This window comes from Populus euphratica, unplaced genomic scaffold (genome assembly GCF_000495115.2).
Source record: "Populus euphratica unplaced genomic scaffold, PopEup_1.0 scaffold45.1, whole genome shotgun sequence".
In the NCBI taxonomy this organism is placed as follows: Eukaryota; Viridiplantae; Streptophyta; class Magnoliopsida; order Malpighiales; family Salicaceae; genus Populus; species Populus euphratica.
This window is the reverse complement of record NW_011499886.1, coordinates 1,389,555-1,413,713: the sequence shown is the minus strand read 5'-3', so window position 1 is coordinate 1,413,713 and position 24,159 is coordinate 1,389,555. Positions and strand designations below refer to the sequence as shown.

Below are 24,159 nucleotides of genomic sequence, written 5' to 3'. Positions count from 1 at the left end.
CAGAAATCGGTATAATCCTGAAAAGTCAATTTTAAACACCTGCTGGAGTATAGCAGACCACCATGTTTAGATCCATGGTGTGTGATTCCATATAATTTTCCATTGGATTGTGCTATAATGACCATTTTCAATGGACTCATGGGTAGAATTTATGTTTCCATTTCAGACAACAGGGTCGCCAGACCTCTCTTTTTTCACACTGCCATTACATATCAGTAATATGTCGTGGTAATTAAGAGACATAGATGAAACAGATTGCAGTTACTGATTAGATGGTATCTAATAGATACAACTCTGTAAACTCTAAAGCATCCAGATATTGCAGTAATTCCCATATTCCAAATTGGTTAATTTCCTCATGGTGGATTGCTGGCAACTCCTGTGTCTTAAGCCTTAACTTGTTGAACAGAGAAACAATAACGAACACACATTTTGATTTCAAAGTGGGCCCAAAATCCAAGCTGACCACAAGCACAAAACTAGCATGAGAAGAGAAATTTGCCAATAGGAGTTAGGCGATCTCACCTTATCCACACTCCAACCACAACTTGATCACATTCATCATCCCCTCCTTCCACATTACTCCTTTATCAAAAATAAGCAATAAATCTCTCATCACCATTAGTCTCATCAAAGTTTTTTTTAAAGAAAAGGAAGAAATTAGATTCTCAATTCTTAATAACACATTTTGCAAGCAATGGCAGCTATGAACTCCAGTGTTTTGGCATGCAACTATGCCATCTCAGGCACTGGATCATCTGAGCTTAATGCAAAGATTGTTTCCATGCCTGCAGTTGCATCCCCAGTTGTGTCTGGTCCCAAATTACCGGTAATCAGAGCCCAACAGGCTAGAGCTGATTCTAAAGAAATGAAAGCCAGTGAAGGAAGAAGAGACGCACTGGTTTATCTTGCAGCTACCCTTTTCACCTCAGCTGCTGCTGCTTCTTCTGCTAATGCTGGAGTAATTGAAGATTACCTTGAAAAGAGCAAAGCCAACAAGGTTTGTTTGCCAATCTGCGGTTCTCACAACCTTATTGATTCTCTTAAGCATCAGATCAATTATTTCTGTCGTGATGTTGATTGTGAAGGAATATTGTTGTAGGAATTGAATGACAAGAAGAGATTGGCCACTAGTGGAGCAAATTTTGCAAGAGCATACACAGTTCAATTTGGCACATGCAAGTTCCCCGAGAACTTCACAGGCTGCCAAGATCTTGCCAAGCAAAAGGTGAAACTCATACGTTCAGTTTTGTAAGTTATCTCAAGTTGATTAGGCCGTATGATTATGTCATTTAACAGGCTCCCTTTGGTTATTGCAGAAAGTGCCATTTATCTCTGATGATTTGGCTTTGGAGTGTGAAGGAAAGGACAAATACAAGTGTGGTTCCAATGTTTTTTGGAAATGGTGAAGAGGGAGAGCTCTCTGTAAATCTCCGTTTGCCAAGATGTATCTAGTTTTCCTTGTAACAAACTTTACACTCCATTTTTCTGTGATTCTCTCCTATGTTTTCGATTCTTGCTCAATATTGCTTCAACCCTGGAGAGTGTGTGGAGAAACAAATGGAGTTTGTACCCAAATTTTCATGATTAATTGTCACTGGACTACCCATCACATGGCTCTATTCTGGACCTTAACAGGTGGGTGTGGGAGATTGTTAAACCTTGAAACCTTTGATTATGAAATGTTTAACCCAGTAGTAAGTCTCACATAAGGGTTAAAGGAAAAGTTTGTTCCCATATTCAGCCAGTCATGTTCAACGCATCGAAGGTAGCGCAAACTTTGTGGATGGCTCAAGCCAGCACATCAATTCAGACACTATATTCTTGCTAGTACTAGTCTTAATTAGTTTAAGATGAACAAATTTGTCCTAAACAGTGAGAATTATAGTAGGAATAAAGCCTGCAAGTTCATCAACGTCAAAGCTTTTCATTGAGTAAACAAGACAAATCAAGTGGTGGTTTCATTATTTTTGCTAACCAATACCTCCTTTTAGTCTGCCGCTAAACTCTAGTTATATCACCCTAATTATAAAATAAATGCAGAAATCAGAATTTCTGTATTATAGGAACTTTCAGTGCTATAGCCTGTTGAAGGAGAACTTGGTTTGCCAGGGAGGGTGAAGGGATATACGCAAGTCAATGAGGAAATTCGTCTATCTCTTTCAATACAAGAACAGAAACCATGAAGGAGCTGAGAGGTGGAGTGGTGACTCCAAATCTTGTCAGAAATAATATCTGAACAAAAATGACCTATTCTTCCACAGCAGTTTGGAGCACAAAACATGGTGTACAAGTGAATGGAGCTTAAGCTAGAGTACAACATCTACTAAATTCCTACAAAACTTTCCTAGTATTTTTTGTTTTGTACAAGTAATCGATACTAGAATACTGGAAAATGTCACTTCTATTAAATTTTCATGTACTCTTTTGGTACAAGTGACTGGTCCTTCGTTCTCTCTGTGGTTGGGGCTCAGTTGAATCCTCAGATATACATTTTGGTATATTCATATGCTGCCATCCGCAACCAACGAGATCCGAAGTTGGAAAATCACTTAGGCAAGGAAAAATTGCACAAGGCAATCACAAATATGTGAAAATCAAAGTTCAGTACCTAGCAAGCAGTCCACGCAGCATCTTCTGAGCTTCATCACTCCAGACATAGCTTACAAAATGCTCAATCCCTAAAGTGATCAATCCAACCCCTTCCGTAATATTGTCTTCTATTTGAAATTTTCTCAATGCAAACCCGTCTTGAAAACAATCAGAGCAAACCACCAGCTCCAAAAATTCAATAAAGTTTGACCGCAGAAGATTAAGAGTATGAACACCAAGATGAAGAGTTATCAATCTGCAGCTGAGGACACGGTGTTGGAAACACGTCATTTGCAAAACCTGAGACAAATTCACAGCGCCATGATGGAGATGATACCACTCCAAGCAAGCTAATATTCTTCATGCATATACCACCAAATGGTGCATCCTCAATTCCCTCCAATACTGGGGCCTTTGTTGAATTAAAACTAACCAAATTAGTGATAGAAACGCCCTTCACAACTGGAACTGCTTTAGGATCCCATCTTTCATCAGGGTGGTCATTAGAGCCACTACTGAACCTTATTGGTATCTTTACTCTCTCCATTGTTATATCACTTATAGTGATATTTGCTATATATCCTCCTCTGCCTTTGTCAGTTTTTATTCTCACACCGGCAGCAGAATCCCAGACATGCAAATCTTCAATAGTTACTTTAAAAATCCCTCCAGACATCTCACTACCTATTCCAACCCCAGAGCAAGTAGGGGTGGTACCCGATACTCTCCTAATTATAATGTTTGAGCTTGGACGAGCCATTTTTATACCGTACTGGTCCCAGCCACTCTTCACTGCCACAAGATCATCCCCACTCTCAATGTAACAGTCCTCAATACACACATTTGTGCTTGAATCTGCACAAATAAATGAAAAACATAAGAAAAACCATATAATTCTACCATTTTTGTAACAGGTCTCAGCTTCAGTGCAATGAAAACTAGGGAGGTAAAAAATAAAAGGAAAGATAAGAACCATACCAGGGTCTATACCATCGGTATTTGGGGCATTGAGAGGAGCCAAGATTGTCATGTCTTTAACAACAAGATTGCTGAAACAAATACAGAGCTAATAATATTAGTTCCCAACTACAATTTCCAGTTGGAAAATATAATTATGACAAGATAAAAAACAGCGAACATTGGACTTATGCTTGTTATTATACTTCTATCCTAAGCCTCCACAGCAAGTACGGAAAACAAGGCCCATTTGCAAAATTACATCAGCAATATTATTTATGCAGTCTAATACCATTACATATTTTATAGGCAAAGAACTCTCTACCATATTAAAGCATTTACTTTTACAGCATAAGGGAAGCAGAAACCAAGCAATAGATAAAAGCAGAGGGAGTGAGCAACCTGCAGTAAATTGGATGAATGGTCCAAAATGGAGAATTGCGAAAGGTAAGGTTCGAGATGAGAATGTCTTGAGAATTCATTAGTTCTACAAGGTGGCCTCTGGTGTGCTCCAATGTTCTGTTCCACCACAATTCCCACCACATCTTCCCTTGGCCATCAATTGTCCCATTGTTTCCTGCAAAACCAATCAAACTGGTCAATTTTTTATCAAGTGGTTTGATAAGAAAGAAAGGAATCTTCGGCAGAGCATGATCTGAAACTGGCTTTTGGATTATGGATCTTCCACCTTGTCACTTAATATTTTCCATAAGAAACAGAAGATCGGATGGCTACTAATTCTCACTGTGCCAAGGGAATTTGTAAGTTTAGGAGATGGCATGCAATGTAGACTGCAGAATCAGAAACTAGTTACTGTTAGAGAATTATTAATCACTCTGAATGTTTTCTCTTGCATGGTTTCTCATGTATATGCAGAAGCTAGCTTCTATAAGCAGACAGACAGATAGCTATAAGTTAGTTGTTTAGCGCCGAGAGTTTCCTGAGGGAGATACAAAACTAGCAAACCAATGATAGAGAGTTAACACCCCACCCCCAATATTATCGAACTGCATTAGCTGCTCAAATAGGAATTTTTCCCTCCCGACACAATCATCAGCAAGAGAATCATAACTCAAAATACTTTGTTCTTGTTGGATGAGTTAAACTTTCTGTTGATAGGTGAAAATGTAGTAGTTCAATATTATCTTGCTTCAGGCACATTAAAATTTTTCAACAAACAGACATTACACCACCATATGAATATGTTGAGCATATAGAAAACAACTAAACTCTTCGCTGATAAAAAAAAAAAAATATGAAGTTTCCAGACAACTTGAAATGAATTGAGCAGTTCGGAAAAATCATGCAATTGAAACGAGCATTGTTTTTCTATGTTTCAATACAAGCGAACTCTGGTAGAAGAAACGAGCTGAATACCTGTGATGACGACATTTGTGAGGCCATCTCCATGAATAAGGCTAATATGTCTCCCCCCTAATCTCTCCCTCCCTCTTCCATAAGAAGGCAATGGCTCTATGATAGGCCATTCCTTTGGGTCCTATCATTCAAAAACATAACATAATTGAAGCAACAGAAATTACAAAAACAATTATATTTGGGACCTATCAATCAAAAACACAACATAATTGAAGCAACAGAAATTACAAAAACAATTATATTGGCAAAAGACATTATCATGATAATGATCAAATGAAACAGATAAAAAGAAAAGGCTAATAACTATTTAATGCTTGCTGACTCGATTACATACTACTCGCTTTTGTATCACGCATGCATTGACTATTTCTTTGCAGAATTGCAGTAAAGAAAAGTAACAAGGCACTTGCAAGAGAAACCAAAAGTACACATCAGAGAATCTAGACAAAGTGTCATGCAGTTTGATGGATGCTCAAATGGGGTCCTTAGCATCATCAGCATCAACCTAACCATGTTTTCTCTTTTGTAAGAAAAGGGCTAAAATACTGTTAGCTGCAAGCATTATAACCGTGACCTAACTACTACACAAATATTCAAACATGCCAAAGTTTATTCCCATTTGCAACCCAAAAAAGATCAACTACAAAAGCATTCTTTCTCTTCACATCTTCCCAGGGCCACCATCGAATTACTGTAGATCCATTAACACAAGCTTCATGTTAGAAATCATAAATAAATTTTTTTTATTAATTCAGGAGTTTGGATGCTTAAGACACGTTAGAAATCCATTGGAAAAGGAAAAGCTGGTCAGAAAATGCATTTTCACATAAAAGAACACCCAGAAAAACAAACAAACGAAAAAAGACAATACATCCTTTATCAAAATCAAAATACCTGAGAACCCAAAACAACAGCACCTTCTTCAAGAAACAAAGTGAAATTACTTGTCAAATTAAAACTCCCTGTAACCCATCTTCCTTCGGGCACATTCAACTGGGCCCCACCTCTCTCCCCGAAACGTTGCACGTACCTCATCGCCTTCCGAAACGCTTCGGTATTAGAAGTTTTCCCATCACCAACCCCACCAAAATCTTTTATCGATATCACAGCTTTTCTCTCCGGCAACTCTCCGAAGAACCCCACACAGGTTCTTGACTCGGCCCCGATATCGTCTTTCGACGTCGAAGAAGTAAATGCAATCTTTATCGGGTAGACGGTCTTGGATGTGATTTGAAAGGATAAAATAGCTAAAAGGGTGATCAAGATAAGAAGTGGTGACCAAGAAAATCTTGATAACTTGACCATCATTGCATTACCACCAAGAACAAAACTTTGCTCCTCGTCAAAATCCATTTTCTTTAACATGCATGCAAATTAATAATTCAAACACCAAAGAAACATGAACACGAGAATCAAAGGCTTTGTGGGGGTGCCAAGACGCTAGCAAAAATATATATAAAAATAATGGCAATTCTTGTTGGTTTCTTGGAAATAAATATATATAAATGAAACTAAAAATATGGAAGAAATTTTATTCTTGGAAAATAGAATACTTTTAAGTGAAAGAGTTCGTACACCGTGTGCAAGAGAAGCGGCAGCTGTAAGAAAGAAAGAAGACGCGGACAGGAATGTGAAACTGAAAACTGAGGAGAAGAGGAAAGAAGAAATCTATGCTATATCCAAGCAGGGGAGAAGAGTTGTGCATGATGCCACGGTGGCGTCTTCTATGTGTATTTGGCAACTAGCAAGTTTAAAAAAAATTATAAACTATAGTCTTTTAATTAATATTTAAAGAAAATGTTTGGTAAATATTTTAAAATATAGTAGGGTGTACCTATCACTGTATTTTAAAAATATTTTTTTATTTTAAATTAATATTTTTTATATTTTTAAATCATTCTAATATAATAATTTTAAAAATAAATTTTAAACAATAAAAAAATATTATTAATATATTTTATATATAAAAATATTTTAAAAAAATAATCATAACCATGTCTATAATCAGCCTCTGCATTAAAAAAACCAACTGAGCTCTTTTTAGAAACCGGTAGTAATTAGCTTTTATTATTGAATATATCTATAAAAGAGTTAAGGGTTTAAACACAGGTGGCTTCTTTTTTTCTTTTCTTTTTTTTATTTTCAACTCTTTTTAATTTCTATTTTTTATCATTTTTTTTATTTTATTCTTCAAAATTTATTTAGTTTTAACTTTGTTTTTATAAATTATTTTGATTTTTTTCTAAAAAATTATTACAATCTCTAATTTATGTTTAGTTTTATAAATATCTATTTTTATTATTATATAATTAAGTAAAAAATAGTTCAAATAAAATTCTTAAGTTTAGTGAAATTCACAATATGGATCATAAATTTAATGGATTAAGTAGCAAAATCTAGATCAAACAAATATATAATTATTTTAATATTAAAAAATTTACTTTATCTTGGAATCCTCTTATTAAACTAAAATACATTGAAAAAACTCTTATATACTTTCATTTCAAATCTAAAATAAGTAAAAGTCTAGTTAAAAGATTTAAATATTAACTTGTTAAATTAAATTCAATAATAATATTAAATAATTTATTACCACCTCCATGTTTTTTATATTTTTTTATTTGAGTTGTAGCATGACTATATAAATTAGTGTTGAAATTTTATTTTATTATCTTTTTTTTCACTATCAAAGTTTTTTATTTCTTAAGAATACTCACATATTATTTTCTGAATATCAAGTTTAGATTTTAATCAACTGAATCCGGTTTATTATATTTAGATTATATAAATAGTATATATGGCATAGTAGGTATGTATTAAATTGGATAGCTTTAAATTTTTCCAAAGAAATTTAAAGGCCTTATCCCATGAACTTTCCTCCACGCACAAGTAACCACAAGGTTATGTTTGAATCAGCTATACTACAAAATTGAGAAGTAAACAAAGTCTCGAGTATCTATCACGGGTATGTTTGAATTATTTAAAAATATATTAAAATAATATTTTTTTATTTTTAAAAAATTATTTTTAATATTAAAATATTAAAATAATTTAAAAACATCAAAAAATATTAATTTAAAGAAGAAAATAAAAAATAATAATTTTTTTTAAAACGGTATTATAAATAGCATGATAACCATCCAATAAGATGTCGCCACGTGATATGCCATCGACAAGTCGGATGATAGGTTATTTGTGTGGAGTAATTCGAGGACGGCCTTTTGGCTCCTCTCTTGTTTGGAAGGTGGTGTGATTTTCGACAAGAAGCCTCTGCTCACGGGATTTTTTATCATTTTTGAGATAGATCTTTCTCTTTTATTTCCTGTTGTCACGTGCGTGAGGTGCTATGGGAGGTTGCATGCATGGGCGACACGTGGAGGGTGATGATCTCGGATGTGGGACCATCTGATTGATGAAGATCACAAGGTGGGTTGTGATGATGTGATAAAGAAGATGGTTCCTTTTAGGCCAAAAGGGTAGCTTACCTTTTGTGTTGGGGGACAAAAGTCAAAATTACTTGTGGTGGAGGGAGAAAGATGTAGCTTTATGCTTGTTCTTTAGGCAAGTTTCTTGGGCAGAGAATCCAACATGTAAATATGCTACCTCACAAAAAATATAGAAGGATACTCAACATGCCTGCCAAGGGAAGAAAGGGAGTCTTCTTCTTGATTGCTTGCTTTATTACTATTTCACTTTTATTATTATTATATGTGAAGAAAATTTGGTGAACTTAAAGTTTTTGCTTTTCAATGATGTTTAAATGTTTTGCACAGGATTGGTAATGAAATCCTATATTTTTTTAAATTATAAATATTCAGATTAATTTATGTATATCTTAAATTATTTTTTAATATTTTAAAATTAATAATCAAATAAATTTTTAATAATTTTAAAATTCATAACACTCAAATTAATAATTTTTAAAAAACAAATTTAAAACATGTCCAATTAAATTAAATCCTTATAATTCAGCTCTATTAGTAAACTTTCTTTCACACAATTTTCAAGAAATATAGCCATGAAGAATTAATGTCCCTTGAATGAAACAAATGGCTTTGTCAACATTCATATGCTACTAGAAAATTAGAGAATGACGATGAGATATTTCATCTGCATTTAATAAATATTTTGTTGATATTAAAAGATTGTCGATGAAATATCCTCACCGTCGATGATTTTTTATCATTCATTTTATATCGGTATTGGAAAGTACAAATAAAATTAGTGATAGAATAAACATCAACAAAAAAGAAATATTATTTCATCGACAATCTGATCAGTATTTTTGTTTTTTTTCTCAACCATGCGCCGACCAGCCAGCTGCTCTTTCACCGATGTTATACGCGAAAGAAATCACAAGAACGCACGTGTCAAGTCTATAAGCCATTTGTGATTTCTCTCAGGTGCTCCGCCACCAGGTATTCCGATTCGCACCACCATTTCTTGACCTGCAAATCTTCAAACAAACAAGAATAAATAAATTAGAACAGCAACGTATTTGTCCTCGGTAGCCAGCAAACAAATGGTGCCTGCCTACTATGGCACACAAGCGACGCAGCATGACCCCACCCTCTCTTTTAAAGGCCATGAATAAAATACCGTCCAGCGACTAAATATTTGGTGGACGGAAAAAAAAAATTGCTTCTCAAATTTATATAATTCCAACACACACACACACACAAATTATATATATATCGTCACCGTTAGTATCATCTTCGCCATCTAATCTATTCTAATCTTCAAGAGAAAAGATGCAAACTGATGCCGTGAGTAAAAAAATTAAAAGAAAGTAGTTTTCTTAAAAAAAAAAAAAGGGATTTATGCACAATCACCTCTCCTGTAGCATAAAGTAGTTAATAAACCCATGTTTCATCTTGGACAAAGTTATAAAATTTAGTATAGCCTGGTAGGTTTACCTCAGCTAGGTTTAAAAAATTAAAAAAAAATCAAAAACTTGAATTATCTAACAAGGTGATTTGGTAATATCTTACCAAAAACTCGGCTGTAATTTGTTGATTATTTTTATAATCAAAATAATATCATTTTGATTTATTATAAAAATAGAGTTGATTCAATAACCCGATTAAAACTCGGTTATTCTAGCAAAACTCATGACTGAGGTCTTGGACCGGGTTTAAAAACTTTAATTGTGGGTCATAATTTTTTATTAAAGAATATCAGCTATGTAAGTTGCTTCAATACATTTTTTAACATAAAAAAATTTAAAATATAAATTGAAAAACCTATGCAAGTATCTCATTAAAAAAATTAATAATTATTTATATAAATAAATGGTAAAAAAAATTGTTAACCATGATCAAAAGAGAAATCAAGAAACTAAGGGTCAAGGATTAAAATAAGGAATAAAAAATACAAGGACTAAAATTGAAAACAAAAAAGAACAAGCATGCATTTTTAACTGAAAAGAAAACAAAAGTAGAGAGAAAAATGAAGAAATGATTACTAGCAATAAATCACCAGGCCACTACCAACACAATCCATACTAGGAAGAAGAGCGTTAGTGACATGATGAAAGGCTATTTTCAGATAGATAGTGGCATCACATGCCTATCAAAAACACGCGGACGTTACCAATGAGCTGACACTTTGAAAACACATTCTAACAACTTTTTAAAATTTAATATTAAAAATAAATGTTAAATCATTAAAAAGCCGCTTGTAACCTTATAAATAATAAATAAATTGATGTGAAAATATCAAATCATCCTTAAACGAATATAAACTATTTTATCTTATTTAAAGGCAAATTAATATTGACTTATTTTAAAGTTTGTGCAAAAAAATAAACTCTTGGTCACCAAGTTTAAATTTTGTTGGCTTTAAGAGTAAAAGAATATTTTTATTATATAAAATAATTTGTAAAAATAATAATAATCATGTTCAATCTTTTAATAACCAATTGTCATCATAAAAAGACTAAAAAACCTCTATATCTCAATCTTCTAACTTTTTCTCTGAGGAATACAGAGATAAATTTATTGTAGCAATTTATAATAAACTAAATCTTTTGCTATAGTAAAATAAACACATGTTTTAGAGTTTTGGTTAATAAATATGAACAAGTCATCCGCTGCATAAATCCTGCAATAAGAAATATATACATTTAATTGTTAAAAAGTCTATGAAAAAAAAATCATATGATATCAAATAGAAGTAAGAAGGTTCCAAAATTCCTAAAGGAAATCTAGATGTCAACAACCAAACCCAAGTCCCAAAAACAACAGGAATAAAAACAAATCAGCATAATCTCAAAAGGATATATAAACACCTGTACTAACATCACCAGCAATCACAGGATTGAAGTATCGATAATTAAGAGTTTGCTGATTCAGCAAGGCCTGCACAGACCAACAAAAAAAAAATTCATCCAAAAGAAAATAAAAATGAAATCTTGAAATTACATGAATCAATACAATCATAGGATTAGGACTCAATTAGAAAAAAAAGAAGAAGGATAACTAGAGTGCTTATTTTACACCCAGTTCGAGAAGATGTATAGGGCTGTTTGGAGTATTATTCTATTTTTCCAAAACAAAAACAAAAATGGAAAATGAACTTTACGTTTAGAAGATGTATTTTTACAGATTGAAAAACAGAAGAAAAAGGTTTTTTCATTTTTCCATCTCAATCCTAGAAGTTGGAAAACATTTCTCTCTTGCTGAGGCTCTTTTCTGAAAATTTTTGCTGTGCACGAGTAATTAGTAATGGATCATATCTCAATTAATTATTTTGGTCTTAAAACAAACCATATTATATACGACTAAAAAACACAAGGGAAAAGGAGAGAAAATATTGGAAAAGAGGGTCGATCCATGGAATACTAGAAAAGAGAGGGAACAGAGGTAGCAACTTTTCTCTGCTGGGATTTTAGCAAGATAAACGAGATTCAGCACTGGGAAGGAAGACAAAAAGGAGTACCTTCATTTTATTTTGAGATGATAAAACTTTTATTTTATTAAAATGAAAGCTAAAAGTGATTAGAAATTGATTTTACATGCACTCATAATTTACCTTCGTTTTTTTTATTGTTTTTTATTTATTTTGATTTTTTTCAATTTAAATCTTTAATGTTTTATTTTAATTAATATTTATATTAAATTTGATATTTATATTTTTTATTATTATTAAAAAAACTCAATTTCATCATTTATCATTTAATTTAATTTAGCTGGTGTCAGATTTAACTTTTATTTTTTTAATTTTAGCTTTTAATATTTAATTTTTTTAAATATTAAGTTACATTAATTTTTTCAATGCTACGATTGAGTCTCATGATCCGTATCATCAATATTAAATTTTAATTTAAATTGATATTAATTTTTTTTTAATTTTATTATTTAATATTTAATTCATTAAAAATTAAATTTTTTTATTATCTTTTTTTGTGACGATGATAACCTTATCGCAGTTCAAGTAACACATTTTTTATGTTAGCTTTGATTAGCTTGATGATTTTATTTTATTTTTATATAAATTTTTTTATTTTTTTAATTCTTTTTATCATATAAATTATTTTTAATAACTCAGAAGTTCATTCACTACAATTTATATGAATATTTATATAATAATTAAGGAGACAATTACACGTGATCACAATATGTACATCTATTAATTAGAGAATTTATTAGCATTATTATAGAGATTAAAATATAATCAACATTTGCAATCGTTGCGCGAACGAAAAACTAAACAAAATCCTTTTAAAATTCAAGGTCGTGTTTGGCCTGGAAAAAAACCATTTTTAATTCCCTTCATTTTCTTTTATAAAAATCACAATATCAAAATTCCAGTTTTGTCCTCCATAAATTTTAACAGTTGATTCCCCTTCTTTTTCGTACTCCTTAATAATTCTCCGAGCTCTCCATCTTTTTCTCTGCAAACTCACCGCTTGAATTTGACCAATATTTACAGAAGCCATTACCTTTCAGGTGCATTCATACCTCATTTCCTATTGTTTCATATAACGCATCTACTTATATATTTTGATTTTGATTTGTGCTTATGGTTAGTGATGCCTCTGTGACTTTTCACTTTTGTTTGATCGGATGATTTGGAAATTCTTAATTTTGAACTGGGATTTCTATTTTTAATATCAATCATGGTCTTTTATGAATTTATGTATCTGCCCTTTTTTTGTTTTTTGATTTTGTGTTATATTGTGAAAAAAGATGCAAACTTTGATCGTAATTTTCATTTCTAGAATTTCGGTTTTTCTTGCTATAATGTATAAGAATGTGGGTCTATTTCCTGTTTTAATTTATTTAACTCTCTTTGGGGTGTGCTTTAAAATTGTGATTGGTTTTTTTGTGTTTTGATAGGGTGAAGTAGGGCGCACATTGTGGTGTCGGAGGAACTGGGATTTTATAGGTTACTGTTTGTTTTTAGTGAGAGAATATCTGAATGGATTCAAGTTCGAATGCTCCGGAGTTTGATTACTTGTTCAAGTTGTTGATGATTGGAGATTCTGGTGTTGGGAAGAGTAGTCTCCTTTTGAGTTTCACTTCTGACACCTTTGAAGATCTCTCCCCCACCATTGGTAAGTGGCACAGGCAAAATCTGATACTCATGCGTCCAGGCCTATGTGCTTGTTGATTTTAAGGTTGCTGTAATCTGCTTTTAATATAATGGAATTGAAAATATAGCTGGTGTACATAGGTTTTCATGCGTTGATTTTACTGCAAAGTTATGGTTATGTGCTGATTAGCATTCTCTTACAAATCAGTGTTTCTTTTAGGCTTTGCTTGGTGGATCGAAAATTATATTCAGAACCTCAAATTGTTAGCTTGTGCTATAACTATTGCAAGAAATCAAAATTTTGCTTTCTTTCTATAGGCAACTTAAGTTGATTTTTTCTGATTAAAATGTCAGTTAGGAAGGTTTTTGAGTTCAAATTTATATACTTCTCATCTTTTATTGAAATATTCATAATCAATCATCCATGTGTTTCTTAATGGATCCAATATTCAAAGAATTTCTTATGTCATTTTGTTCATCAAATCCTAAAAAATAGACACTGGCTGCACCGGGGGAGCAAGATTATAGGATACTGGTCTCTTGACCATCAAAGTTGTTTGAAGCCATGATTTTGCTAGTCCCTGTTTTTTGAGATCTTAATTTATTCTCTGTTTGATTCCTGATTCAGGTGTTGATTTTAAAGTAAAATTTGTGAATATTGGAGGGAAAAATCTGAAACTTGCAATATGGGATACTGGTAACTTCAACTATGTGCCCAAATCTTTTACTTGTCACTAAGTGTGGTTTCAATTTTTTATCATTGCCTCCTTTATGTTTATTCTTTAACTTCATGTTACATCTCATGCAATCCACTTCAAATTTATTTTCAAGTATTGCTTATGCTATAAACATTTAGCCTTTATGAGTGTTATCATATTATTCTGTGGTTTATTGTTTATATTTCAGATGTTGGCATTAAATGTTCTCATGAATTTTTTAGCATTCTATCATCATTACCATTCCCAGTCTCGTTGCTAGCAAATAGCAGGATGAAATTTTGTGGATTGCTTATGCAGTTGCAAGCAATAGTGTTATTAGTAATTTGACTGTTTTGTTACCTGATCTTGTTGTTTTGCCAAGTCTTGACAGTTTTGGCTTACCTGTCTTTCCTTAGAGAAAGATTTAGTTGGCCAAGTATCTCCTGCTGATTCCCAATGTCTGTTCACAGCTGGTCAGGAGAGATTTAGAACATTGACAAGTTCATACTACAGAGGGGCCCAAGGGATCATTATGGGTATTTCACTTTCTTTTATGATATTTACAACTGCCTAGATAATTTTTACTATTTCATCTGGCTTTGAAATTTCCCAATACTTCAATCCTAAAACAATGAAATTGTGAGATTGTTGGTTGTAGTTCTGCTGTGCTGTTGCCAAGTTTTAACTTGTTCAATATTCTTGATTTTAATTGCAACAGTCTATGATGTAACTCGACGAGACACATTTACCAATCTCTCTGAGATATGGGCTAAGGAAATTGATCTATATTCAACAAATCAAGATTGCATCAAGATGCTTGTTGGAAACAAGGTTGACAAGGTGATTTGCTGGAGGTTTACAACTTATCTCGAGAGATACAGTGAAAGTTTGTCCTTAATTTTGTTGTTGAAAAGGGATAGTTCTATACTTAGTTTACTTCTCCTCCCTCCCTCGCTCAATGTTACATAACATTAATGGTTATATTTTTAACTGTTTGTTCTTGTTTATGGGCATCCTCTTCTTATAACTTATCCGTGTACCTTGAATTCTTCTAGAGAACCTGTCCTAATCGTGTGTTTTGCTTTAATTACTTCGTTTCATAAGTCTTCTTTGTATTTGAGATTGAGGGGCCCCTCTTCTCTTATATCCTTTCTTGGAATTTGCTTAGATGATACTAGACATCCTGTGGTGATAGACTGGTAGTGCATCTTTGTTTATTTGTCGGGCATGGAAATATAAGATGATGCATGTTTTATGGAAGTTTCATGTGTGCTTGGATGTCCCTCTATTTCAGGAAAGTGATCGGGCGGTGACAAAAAAGGAGGGCATAAACTTTGCTAGGGAATATGGATGCCTCTTTATTGAATGCAGCGCTAAAACCCGTGTTAATGTACAACAATGTTTTGAAGAGCTTGTTCTAAAGGTACAGAGCAGAAGATGATAAGTACCTATTTACTTTTTTCTTCATCTATTTTTACTTCGTACTTGTAGGTGCCTGTGTATGTTCCTGTACATGTTTGATATCGGGAACAAAATTGCGTGTGCCGGCATGATGCTCTTTTTGTTGTCCCTTGTTAAATTGTTTCTACAATGCAGGGACTAATAGCTTGTGTGATGTTGGTATGATGATCATATGCAGATTTTAGATACACCCAGCCTATTGGCTGAGGGTTCCAAAGGTGTAAAAAGGAACATCTTTAGTGAGAAGCGGCCGCAACCTGATGCATCCACTAGCAGTTGTTGCTGATTTATTCTCAATTATCTTTCATCTTTTCCAGATCTCTAACCTATAGTGGTGATGGTGATCTCTCACCTGATTCTGAAGAAATTTTTTTATTCTAATGTTTTTTTCTACATGTAATATAGTAGTCTTGTGATGCTGTTATTTTCACTCTTTTTGATGCATTGAACTTCTTCTGATGAATGATGACAAGGAATGACAATAAAACATTGTGAATCAAGTAAAGATCGTTGAAGAATTTGAAAAATAAATTATTTTGATGTTTTTCAATTTTATAAAAAAGTGAAGAATTAGAAAACACGTTTTTTTGAGAATTTTATTTTTATTTTCAATTAGAAAATGTGTCTTTTTATTTTTATTTTCTGTTTTCTATAAAATCTTTGGAAAACTGGAAATTTTTTCACAAATAAAGGCAAAAGGATTATTCTCCAAAAGGGGTATGAAAATAGTATCAAATAAGCAATTAAATTAATTTTTAACCCTGCACCAAACATTGCTTTATCATTGTTTTTTAAGTTAAACTAGGTCCGTGCTCACGGCTAGATAAAAAGTCAATTATTGCATTAAAAAAATGTTTATCTTTTTATTTTTATGCATGTTATAAGAGACTTAAAAGGATCACTTGAACTGTGTGTTATATCATATTAAACGATCAATATATATATATTAAGAAATACAAAAAATAATTGATGTAGTTTGTTTTACCTAGCAGGTTAAGAGTGAACTGGTTACTCTATTAAAATAATCATTTGGTTTTTTTGAAAAAAATCATGTCGTCATATTAACTTCCTCCTGGCCCTAGTTTAAGTGTGAAATAACAAGTCGTAAAAGAACTAAATTGTAAAAATAAAAATAAAAATAAATAAATAAATTAGAAAGTGTAATGAAAAAATGACGATAAACACACTATATTGACAAGGACACACTATATTAACACGGATTCACACATAATATTTATGATTTGAATAATGAATACATTACAGTGAATTAACTTGGCTGGACAATCCGCATATTTTTTCTTTCTTTCCCTTATTCTCTTTCCTGTTGATCTTGAGTTGGATAAAATCCAGAACTAAATTAAAGAGTTATAAAATAATTAAATATAAAATTTAAGAAATAAATAACGGTGAAGGATGAAAAAAACATGAGTATTAAAAAAAATAAAAAAATTTAGATAAATTTCTTAAATCTAGATTTATTTTTCAAACCCCACAACTCATGAAATTTTAAACCGAATTAAATCAAAAAACTCAATTCATAATTAATTTAATATTAAAGATTCAAATAAAAAAATATTTAAATTTTAAAAAAATTATAAAAGTAAAACAAATAGTAATAAAAAGAATAAAAATTAAATTTAACATAAAAGTAAAATCAAATCAAATGTTAAGAGATGAAATTAAAAAATAAAATTAATAAAAAAATAATTTAAAATAAAACAAAAGGCATTAAAAAAATAATGATCAAATTTGTTAAATAAGAAAACTGAAAAAAGATGAAATTATTTTTTTAAATTTATCAATTATTTTAAATAAAGATTAAATTAAAAAAATAAAAAAAAAATTATTTTGAAATGTGAAAATCAAAGTTAAGAAAATAAAAAAATTATTATTGCTAAACTAAGGGTTTATATGCTACACATATCGTCCAGGGATGGGGGCTCCTAAAATGATTCAAAAGCAGCCCTGAAAAGCCACCTTTGACCCCTGTAAGCTTCTTCACACGCTGTTTGAATAACTTGAAGGAGTTTCACATGTTGGTGTTGCACGCATCAACCATTTCTCTTTTAACTAATATTTTATATTTATAAAAGATTAAATTTATATGATGGTGTTGCACGCATCAACCATTTCTCTTTTAACTAATTTACATCATTCAACTTTATAATAACAAAAAAAAGACAAAAAACTCATGTAGATCATTTAAAAAAATAATCTAAGGGTGAATGAATGATTTTAGAGCATTTAAGAAATTAAAAAAAGACAAAAAAATCTCTAGATGTTATTATTATTTTTGCTTTTAAGTATAATTTAGTAATTTCATTATGTTTAACAAGTAAAAAAATATAAATTTATTATTAATCAAAACGACTAATAAATCTTGAAAAAAATGAATTACCCTAAAAAAACCCATTAATTTTTTTAAATAATAATTACATCATTAAAATGAATAGTGATCTATGGCAATTAGTATAACAAATCTCCCTTCTATTTTAGCTTTTTATTTATTGTTATGTAATTTTTTTCCCTTCCAAATTCTGTGTGCTAAAAAAGGAGGAAGGAGGTGAAAAATTACTCCCTCAAAAAAATTTCCAATCTGCTAAAAAGAATGTCAAGGGATTAAAAACCAACCACGTTAAAACTTGAAGGACCAAAATTAACAAAATGAAAATGAAACTGACTATAATTAGAAACTCAGAAATTTTGCCACCAAAAAAAACTAACCACCAAATGGGTGCATGTAAAGCACCCATTTCCAATCTACTCCTCCCCTCACCACCATCCTCACCACCAACTCCAAACCAAAACGCCACCACTAGGCGCCTTCTCCTGTTCTCCCTTCCATTATTAACCACAGCCACCACTACTAATAATCTTCCTCTTAGTACCACTGGTGCTAAAATAGCAAGTGCAAACTCAAGAATACAGCTAAACTCTTGTTGGGCCCTAGCAGAGAGCTATGACCCAGTAAGCCAAGCTGAGAAGGAAGCCAGTGCTTCCATATCCAGGAGGGTGTCAGAAGCTGTAGAGTTGTTAGAGAAAGGGAGGGAATTGCAGGCTCAAGGTGACTTCAATGAAGCTCTGCTCTACTTCACTCTGGTTTGTTACCCTTTCCCTCGTTTTTTAGCCTTTACTTTTGATCGGTCCTTGTATTTTGATTTTACATATATTGGTCTATTGAATGTGATTCTCAAAGGATATGGGAGTCAAGAAAATTGTGTTCTTGTGTTTATTTTGTTGGTCCTCATGTAGGCAATGGTGATGATTGAACTTGGGACCTATCCCCTTCCCTTTACTTTGCCGGTGAGGAATGAGCTCTAAGCTTGAAAAAAATTTGAGCGTGGTGCTAAGTAGGAGATGTGGGTTTTGAATGAGCAAATTAAACTTAATTAGGTATGATGGTCAAAAAAGAAATGGCATGTGATGTAGTGTGCTTGGCTTTTGATAAAGAGAGCTAGGAGAGGTTCTTGTGACTGATGAAGAACTTGCTGCTTAGAGTAAATGTTGGGAGAATACTATAGTAATTCAAAACTAACATGCCATTTGAAGTCATTAAGATAATTTTTGCTGAAAAATTATGTCCGGGGTGAATTTTTGCTTAGCTGGATAAGTTGTTGGTGAAAAACTCTGACTAGATAGATGAATTATGTCAGTGGTCTTCTGAAACAATTTTCTTCGAAACATGGATGAAGGGATTGAAGTCTACCTGTATGATTGAGTTTACATGCTTGACGCTCTAATTTTGGTGTGTTAATTTTACAGTAGGTTATAGATGATATAGAGAGAATTTGTGTGCAGGGATTTGTAGGAAAGTTCAAGTGGATGGTCTGAGCTTCCAAACATAAATCCCATTGAAGCATTGACTGTATCCATGGAATTTAGACTAAGTAAAAGGTTGAGCATTAGAGGATGCCACCAAAGTAGCCGTCTGTATCCATGGATTTTGGGCAGAAAGAAACCAATTGCTCTAAAATTGACATATAAAGTCACAATTGGTTTCCTGAACAATGTTGGAATGTGAAGATGTATAGAGCCCTATGTGTAAGGTTGCAAGGAAGTAAAGTAAAGCAGTTAAACAAGGGAATATCCAGTATTTAGCATATAACAAGTGATAAGTTGGTGTCTACCCAAAAGCAAATGGTGTCTCTCATTCTGAAGTGGTTGCTGGTTAGCACATGGGATTAAATGAGAGGAAAGTATTGAGTTTCAGGCCCAAACTTTGAAAGCCCTATTACAGCTGAAGCTTGTGTCGAGATGTGATGAAATGAACAAGCCATTTCCAGTTGAAGCTTCAGACTTCAATTTCAAAATCGAAAGCTTGTTATTTTCTAGGGGTAATATGCTCCGGGTTACCAAGTAATGGTTTGTTTGTTGGTTGAGGGTTATTTATGTTTTTTCCTCTTCAGAGCTTCTCATGGGGACATCAGGACATGGAAGCCGAGTTTCTTTTTATTTTTTTAAGCAATGCTATGCTCATTCCATTAAAAAAATCTCTAATTGCCAAAAATAAAAAAAGAAACAAAGGAAGTAATACTGTTTAATGGTTTTTATGAAACTCAACTTAGAATTTTGTTCTGTATTTGTGTGAAATTTCCATGACAGCACATTTCCTTTGCAAAGATCAATGTGAACTGATTTGACATAATTCTGCATTTCAAGAGCCAAGATCCTGTAGCATCTGTTCGACTAACAGAACTTCATCAATCAATTGATGACTCTACCTCAGGGCTTACCAGAAGCCTACATGAATATGATAGAGAGAGACCTTTAATTGCATCACTAGATTGTATCTCCACAAAACTTTCTCTGTGAATGACCAAGTTTTCAGATTTAATTTGTCCTAGACCTCACATGTACTTATTGTGGTAACTGATGCTTTTGAAGAATTTCAATGGGACGTGCACTGGTGATTTTAGTTTCCTTTTTTCCTTGTTGGATAGACCCTTGCAGTTGCTTGTACTCTTGTTAGAGACCCACATAGACTAAACTATTATTTTCCCTCAAGTTTCATTTTAACTGCTAGGTGGTATCCATTACTGTTCATCTGTTTATTCCTGCAGTTTGTATGAATCAGAACACTGTAAATCATCATCCCCTACAATGTTCTGTATCTTGGAAGTCTTCCTTATCTCTAGATTTCAGAGATTAATGCACCGTCTCAGATCTTTGTGCTTTAAATTGAAATGGAACCGCATGTAAGAAGCTTCTGTCCATGTATACTGACAGTGCCTACATTGGTACCTGGATTTTTTTTTTTTGCTGTGCCAAGAATTGATTATCATTGTAAGCTCTTCATTTACCATTTACCAAAAGAAAGGAGTTGAAGTGATATGCTTGTGCTTTATCACAACACTCCCACTTAAAAGAAAAAAAAGGAAATGCTTCCGCCTCATTGCAATTTCATGAACAATTCACTTGAAGATTTGCATCCCAGATTGCCGTGTTAGAACAAAAAAAATGATCAAATTGGTTCTACATATTACAATGTTGAAATCATCACCCATTTGCAAATTTCAGAACCGCAAATGGAAAAGTGTAGTTGTAGTCTCATGGACTGCATGATTTTTGGCTTATCACAAATAGTACTTATGATTCTGAAAGCTGTGATTGCTCTTTTCTTCCACCTTGGACACATTCTCCAATAATGCACTGCTTATTTTTAGTCACTCGATTTGACGAGAAAATCCAGAATACATGCTACTTACCTGGTACAAGGTATCAATGGCTCCATTGCAAGACTCTAGTTGCCTTCATGATGTAATGCACGCTTGTATCTATTCATGAGTAATCCAGTTGCGATGTTACTTGCAATGGCCATTTACATCCTTTCTGCTTCATGATGTATTAATGCATGCTCGTTTCATTTACGAGTGATATAATGGCGCTGTTACTTGCAATGACAATTTACACACTTTCTTACAGATGGTTGAAAACTACAAAGATTTCGCATTCTCAGACTATGGAAGAGTGGGGAGAGCACTGTCTCTTTACGAGGTTGGGAACAGAGAAGAAGCAATTGCAGAAATGGAGGACGTTTCAATATCCTTGAAGGGATATCCAGGTATTTTCCCTGGATTTTGCATTCCCTTGGCTATGTGAGAGTAGTGAGTTTTAGCCTCAATGTAACCCCCCCTTGAGAGTTCTTTCCTTTCACTCCTAGTTTTTATACGTAACATTCTCTCATAATGAACAATTGTTGGGTTTTTTTTTTATGGACAGAAATACATGCAGCTCTTGCAGCAGCCTTATATGTGGACAAGCATGCCCTATTACTAGCTGAAAATCAGTTCTCCATTGCCACTATGCTCGATCCTCACTATACGGACCTGTCATATGTTAAAGAAACTAAGCATTGGCCTCCAAGTCTGGTCAGTTCTTTGCAGCAGTTCATCACACTTTCATAGTAACCTGTTTTATATACACAAACCAGCTCTGAGCTCGCTCTTGTGCGGGTCCTCCTGCCATTGGAGGAACCTGGACGTTTCATTCCCATTATTGTTTCTGTAGTGTGAATTGTCCGAAGTTGTTTTAGTAACAATATGAATATGAATATGAATTATGGAGTTAGAGTCAGTGTGCTTTTCTATAAGGTAATCAAAATTGGTTTATATCATTTTGGCATGTTCGTCTTCTATGTTAGGTGGGATCACAAAATCTAAACAATGGGTAATTATTTGGTTTCCTTTTTTTTTGGTAATTCAATATTTAATTAAATGTACATGTATAATTTAGTAGTTTATCAGCCAATGTATTTAGTAGTTGTGATTCGTCCTTGTAACAAAATATTTAAATCATCTTCATTAGATTCAAGATAGATTTTACTTTATTACACTATCTACTAAACATCTGGTGAAGATCATGGTGCTTCACTGTTCAGCACCTCATTTTTTAAAAAAAGTTTCCAATATTTTTTTATTCTTTTAATTCCCCTCTAACTTCCTCATACTTTCATTTTCATTTTTTTTTGTTTATATTGATTTTTTAATTGATTTTTTTTATAAATTTTATCCTTTAATATTATTTATTTTGAATTAACTTTTATAATTTATATAAGTTTGTTTTTTACAAGGTTGCTATAATTTAAAATAAACATATTAATATTTTATTTGTGGTCAATTTTACAAGAATATATTTTTTGTTGTTATATAATTAAGTAAAAATAAATTTTAAAAAAGTTAAGTTATCAAACCCTGTTAAATTCATGATATAGATTATTGTTAAATTCATTATACATATTAATTCATGATACAGATTATAAAACTTGAGTTGATTTAATAAGTTATTATTTTAATATAAAAAAATTAAAATCATCATAACTTTTTTTTAAAAAAGGTTAAATTATTCTTTTTACTTGTAACGTGAGTTGTTTCAGGTTTATTAGTCATCTGGATTATATTGAAGCAATTAACATGATTTAATTTTAAATTTAAGTAAAAAAAAAACTAGATGTAAAGATTTTAAGATTGATTCATTATATCAAAGTTTAATAAATATTAAATAATTTTTTATAATCTAAACATTTTTTTTCTACATAATAATTTTTTTCCTTGATTTTTTATCCTAGTTTTGGGGTAATATAGACATATAGAACAGTACATATCTAAGAAAACAAACCATTAAAAAAGAAAAAGAAAAACAAAAGTCTTCCCCTGCGGAGATGGAACGACACAAGTCTTGAGAATTCAGAGCAAGACAAGCCATTTATCATTACAATGATGTATCCAGTTGAGATATCCTAACAGATCGGGAGACTCTGTTCTTAACTCATGTCAAGTGTCTGTGTCTAGTTCGTTGTTAATCTTTTTTTTTTGGTTAATGACGCGAAGTTTCTTCCTTGAGCAAAACCATTTTTCGAAAGTAATCCATGTTTAAAGCAATGCTTAATAGCTTTTCATAGTCTCGATAATTGATAACTAACTTCTCTCGTAGACTATTCATGCTTGTATCCATAAATTAATATCGTTCATGAAACGAGTTTCAAGGGTCAAAATAAACAATGAATATGATATGATCATATTGCTACCATCACCTCACTCTTCATCCACACATGATCCACCCTTGGATTTGCTGAGAAATTAGTACATAATTAGTCACTACTTACTGTTATTATTTTACTTCTGTTTTAGCTCTCAGAGCCCTGCCCAGTGCCCCTTGACTTCTCTCTACTCTGCAGAAAACAGTAATGTAAAAATCAAGGACAGGTAAATTCCTTGCTACTTCTGTTGGCATGTCAATTATTTAATGCTTTGGTTAGAATATGGAGGCATTAATTAACTTAATGTCAGAGTGGATGTTTTAGAATTTAGAAACAATTTGTTCAATTGGGACCCCCAGACAAATCAAACCAGATCTTCTTAAATTTTTTAAATAGACCGTTCAATGCAAAGTTAAGTCAATGTCTTTGATTTTGAACCCAAGGCACCGGAATCAGGACCCTTTCATTGAGTGTGGTTTGTAAACGCATCGAGCAACCCATGCCAGGGGTCATGTTTTCTAAATACCAGGTTCCTAGGGAACCTTTGGTGTTTTGTAATTTGTT

At 32.4% G+C, this 24,159-nt stretch overlaps 4 protein-coding genes across 4 annotated transcripts; 3 read left to right on the top strand and 1 right to left on the bottom strand.

Annotated features, from left to right (window-relative positions):
* Positions 1-533: 533 nt before the first annotated feature.
* Positions 534-1,612, top strand: LOC105130395 (photosystem I reaction center subunit N, chloroplastic-like). Its single transcript, XM_011032883.1, has 3 exons — positions 534-1,000; positions 1,103-1,228; positions 1,320-1,612. The coding sequence occupies exons 1-3, from the start codon at positions 698-700 to the stop codon at positions 1,407-1,409; spliced, it is 519 nt and encodes a 172-aa protein (XP_011031185.1). The 5' UTR covers positions 534-697; the 3' UTR covers positions 1,410-1,612.
* Positions 1,613-2,136: 524 nt separating this feature from the next.
* On the bottom strand, positions 2,137-6,630 carry LOC105130396 (Pectin lyase-like superfamily protein). The gene is made up of 5 exons (XM_011032884.1): positions 5,821-6,630; positions 4,927-5,047; positions 3,952-4,126; positions 3,571-3,641; positions 2,137-3,447 (listed from the first exon to the last, which is right to left on the bottom strand). The coding sequence occupies exons 1-5, from the start codon at positions 6,289-6,291 to the stop codon at positions 2,813-2,815; spliced, it is 1,473 nt and encodes a 490-aa protein (XP_011031186.1). The 5' UTR covers positions 6,292-6,630; the 3' UTR covers positions 2,137-2,812.
* A 6,128-nt stretch (positions 6,631-12,758) lies between these two features.
* LOC105130394 (ras-related protein RABC1-like) lies at positions 12,759-16,083 on the top strand. The gene is made up of 7 exons (XM_011032882.1): positions 12,759-12,875; positions 13,266-13,483; positions 14,090-14,158; positions 14,630-14,695; positions 14,878-14,999; positions 15,454-15,582; positions 15,799-16,083. The coding sequence occupies exons 2-7, from the start codon at positions 13,348-13,350 to the stop codon at positions 15,904-15,906; spliced, it is 630 nt and encodes a 209-aa protein (XP_011031184.1). The 5' UTR covers positions 12,759-12,875; positions 13,266-13,347; the 3' UTR covers positions 15,907-16,083.
* Positions 16,084-18,307: 2,224 nt separating this feature from the next.
* LOC105130393 (uncharacterized) lies at positions 18,308-22,241 on the top strand. The gene is made up of 3 exons (XM_011032881.1): positions 18,308-18,719; positions 21,543-21,681; positions 21,840-22,241. Exons 1-3 carry the CDS (start codon positions 18,351-18,353, stop codon positions 22,022-22,024), a joined length of 693 nt encoding a protein of 230 aa, XP_011031183.1. The 5' UTR covers positions 18,308-18,350; the 3' UTR covers positions 22,025-22,241.
* Positions 22,242-24,159: the final 1,918 nt, after the last annotated feature.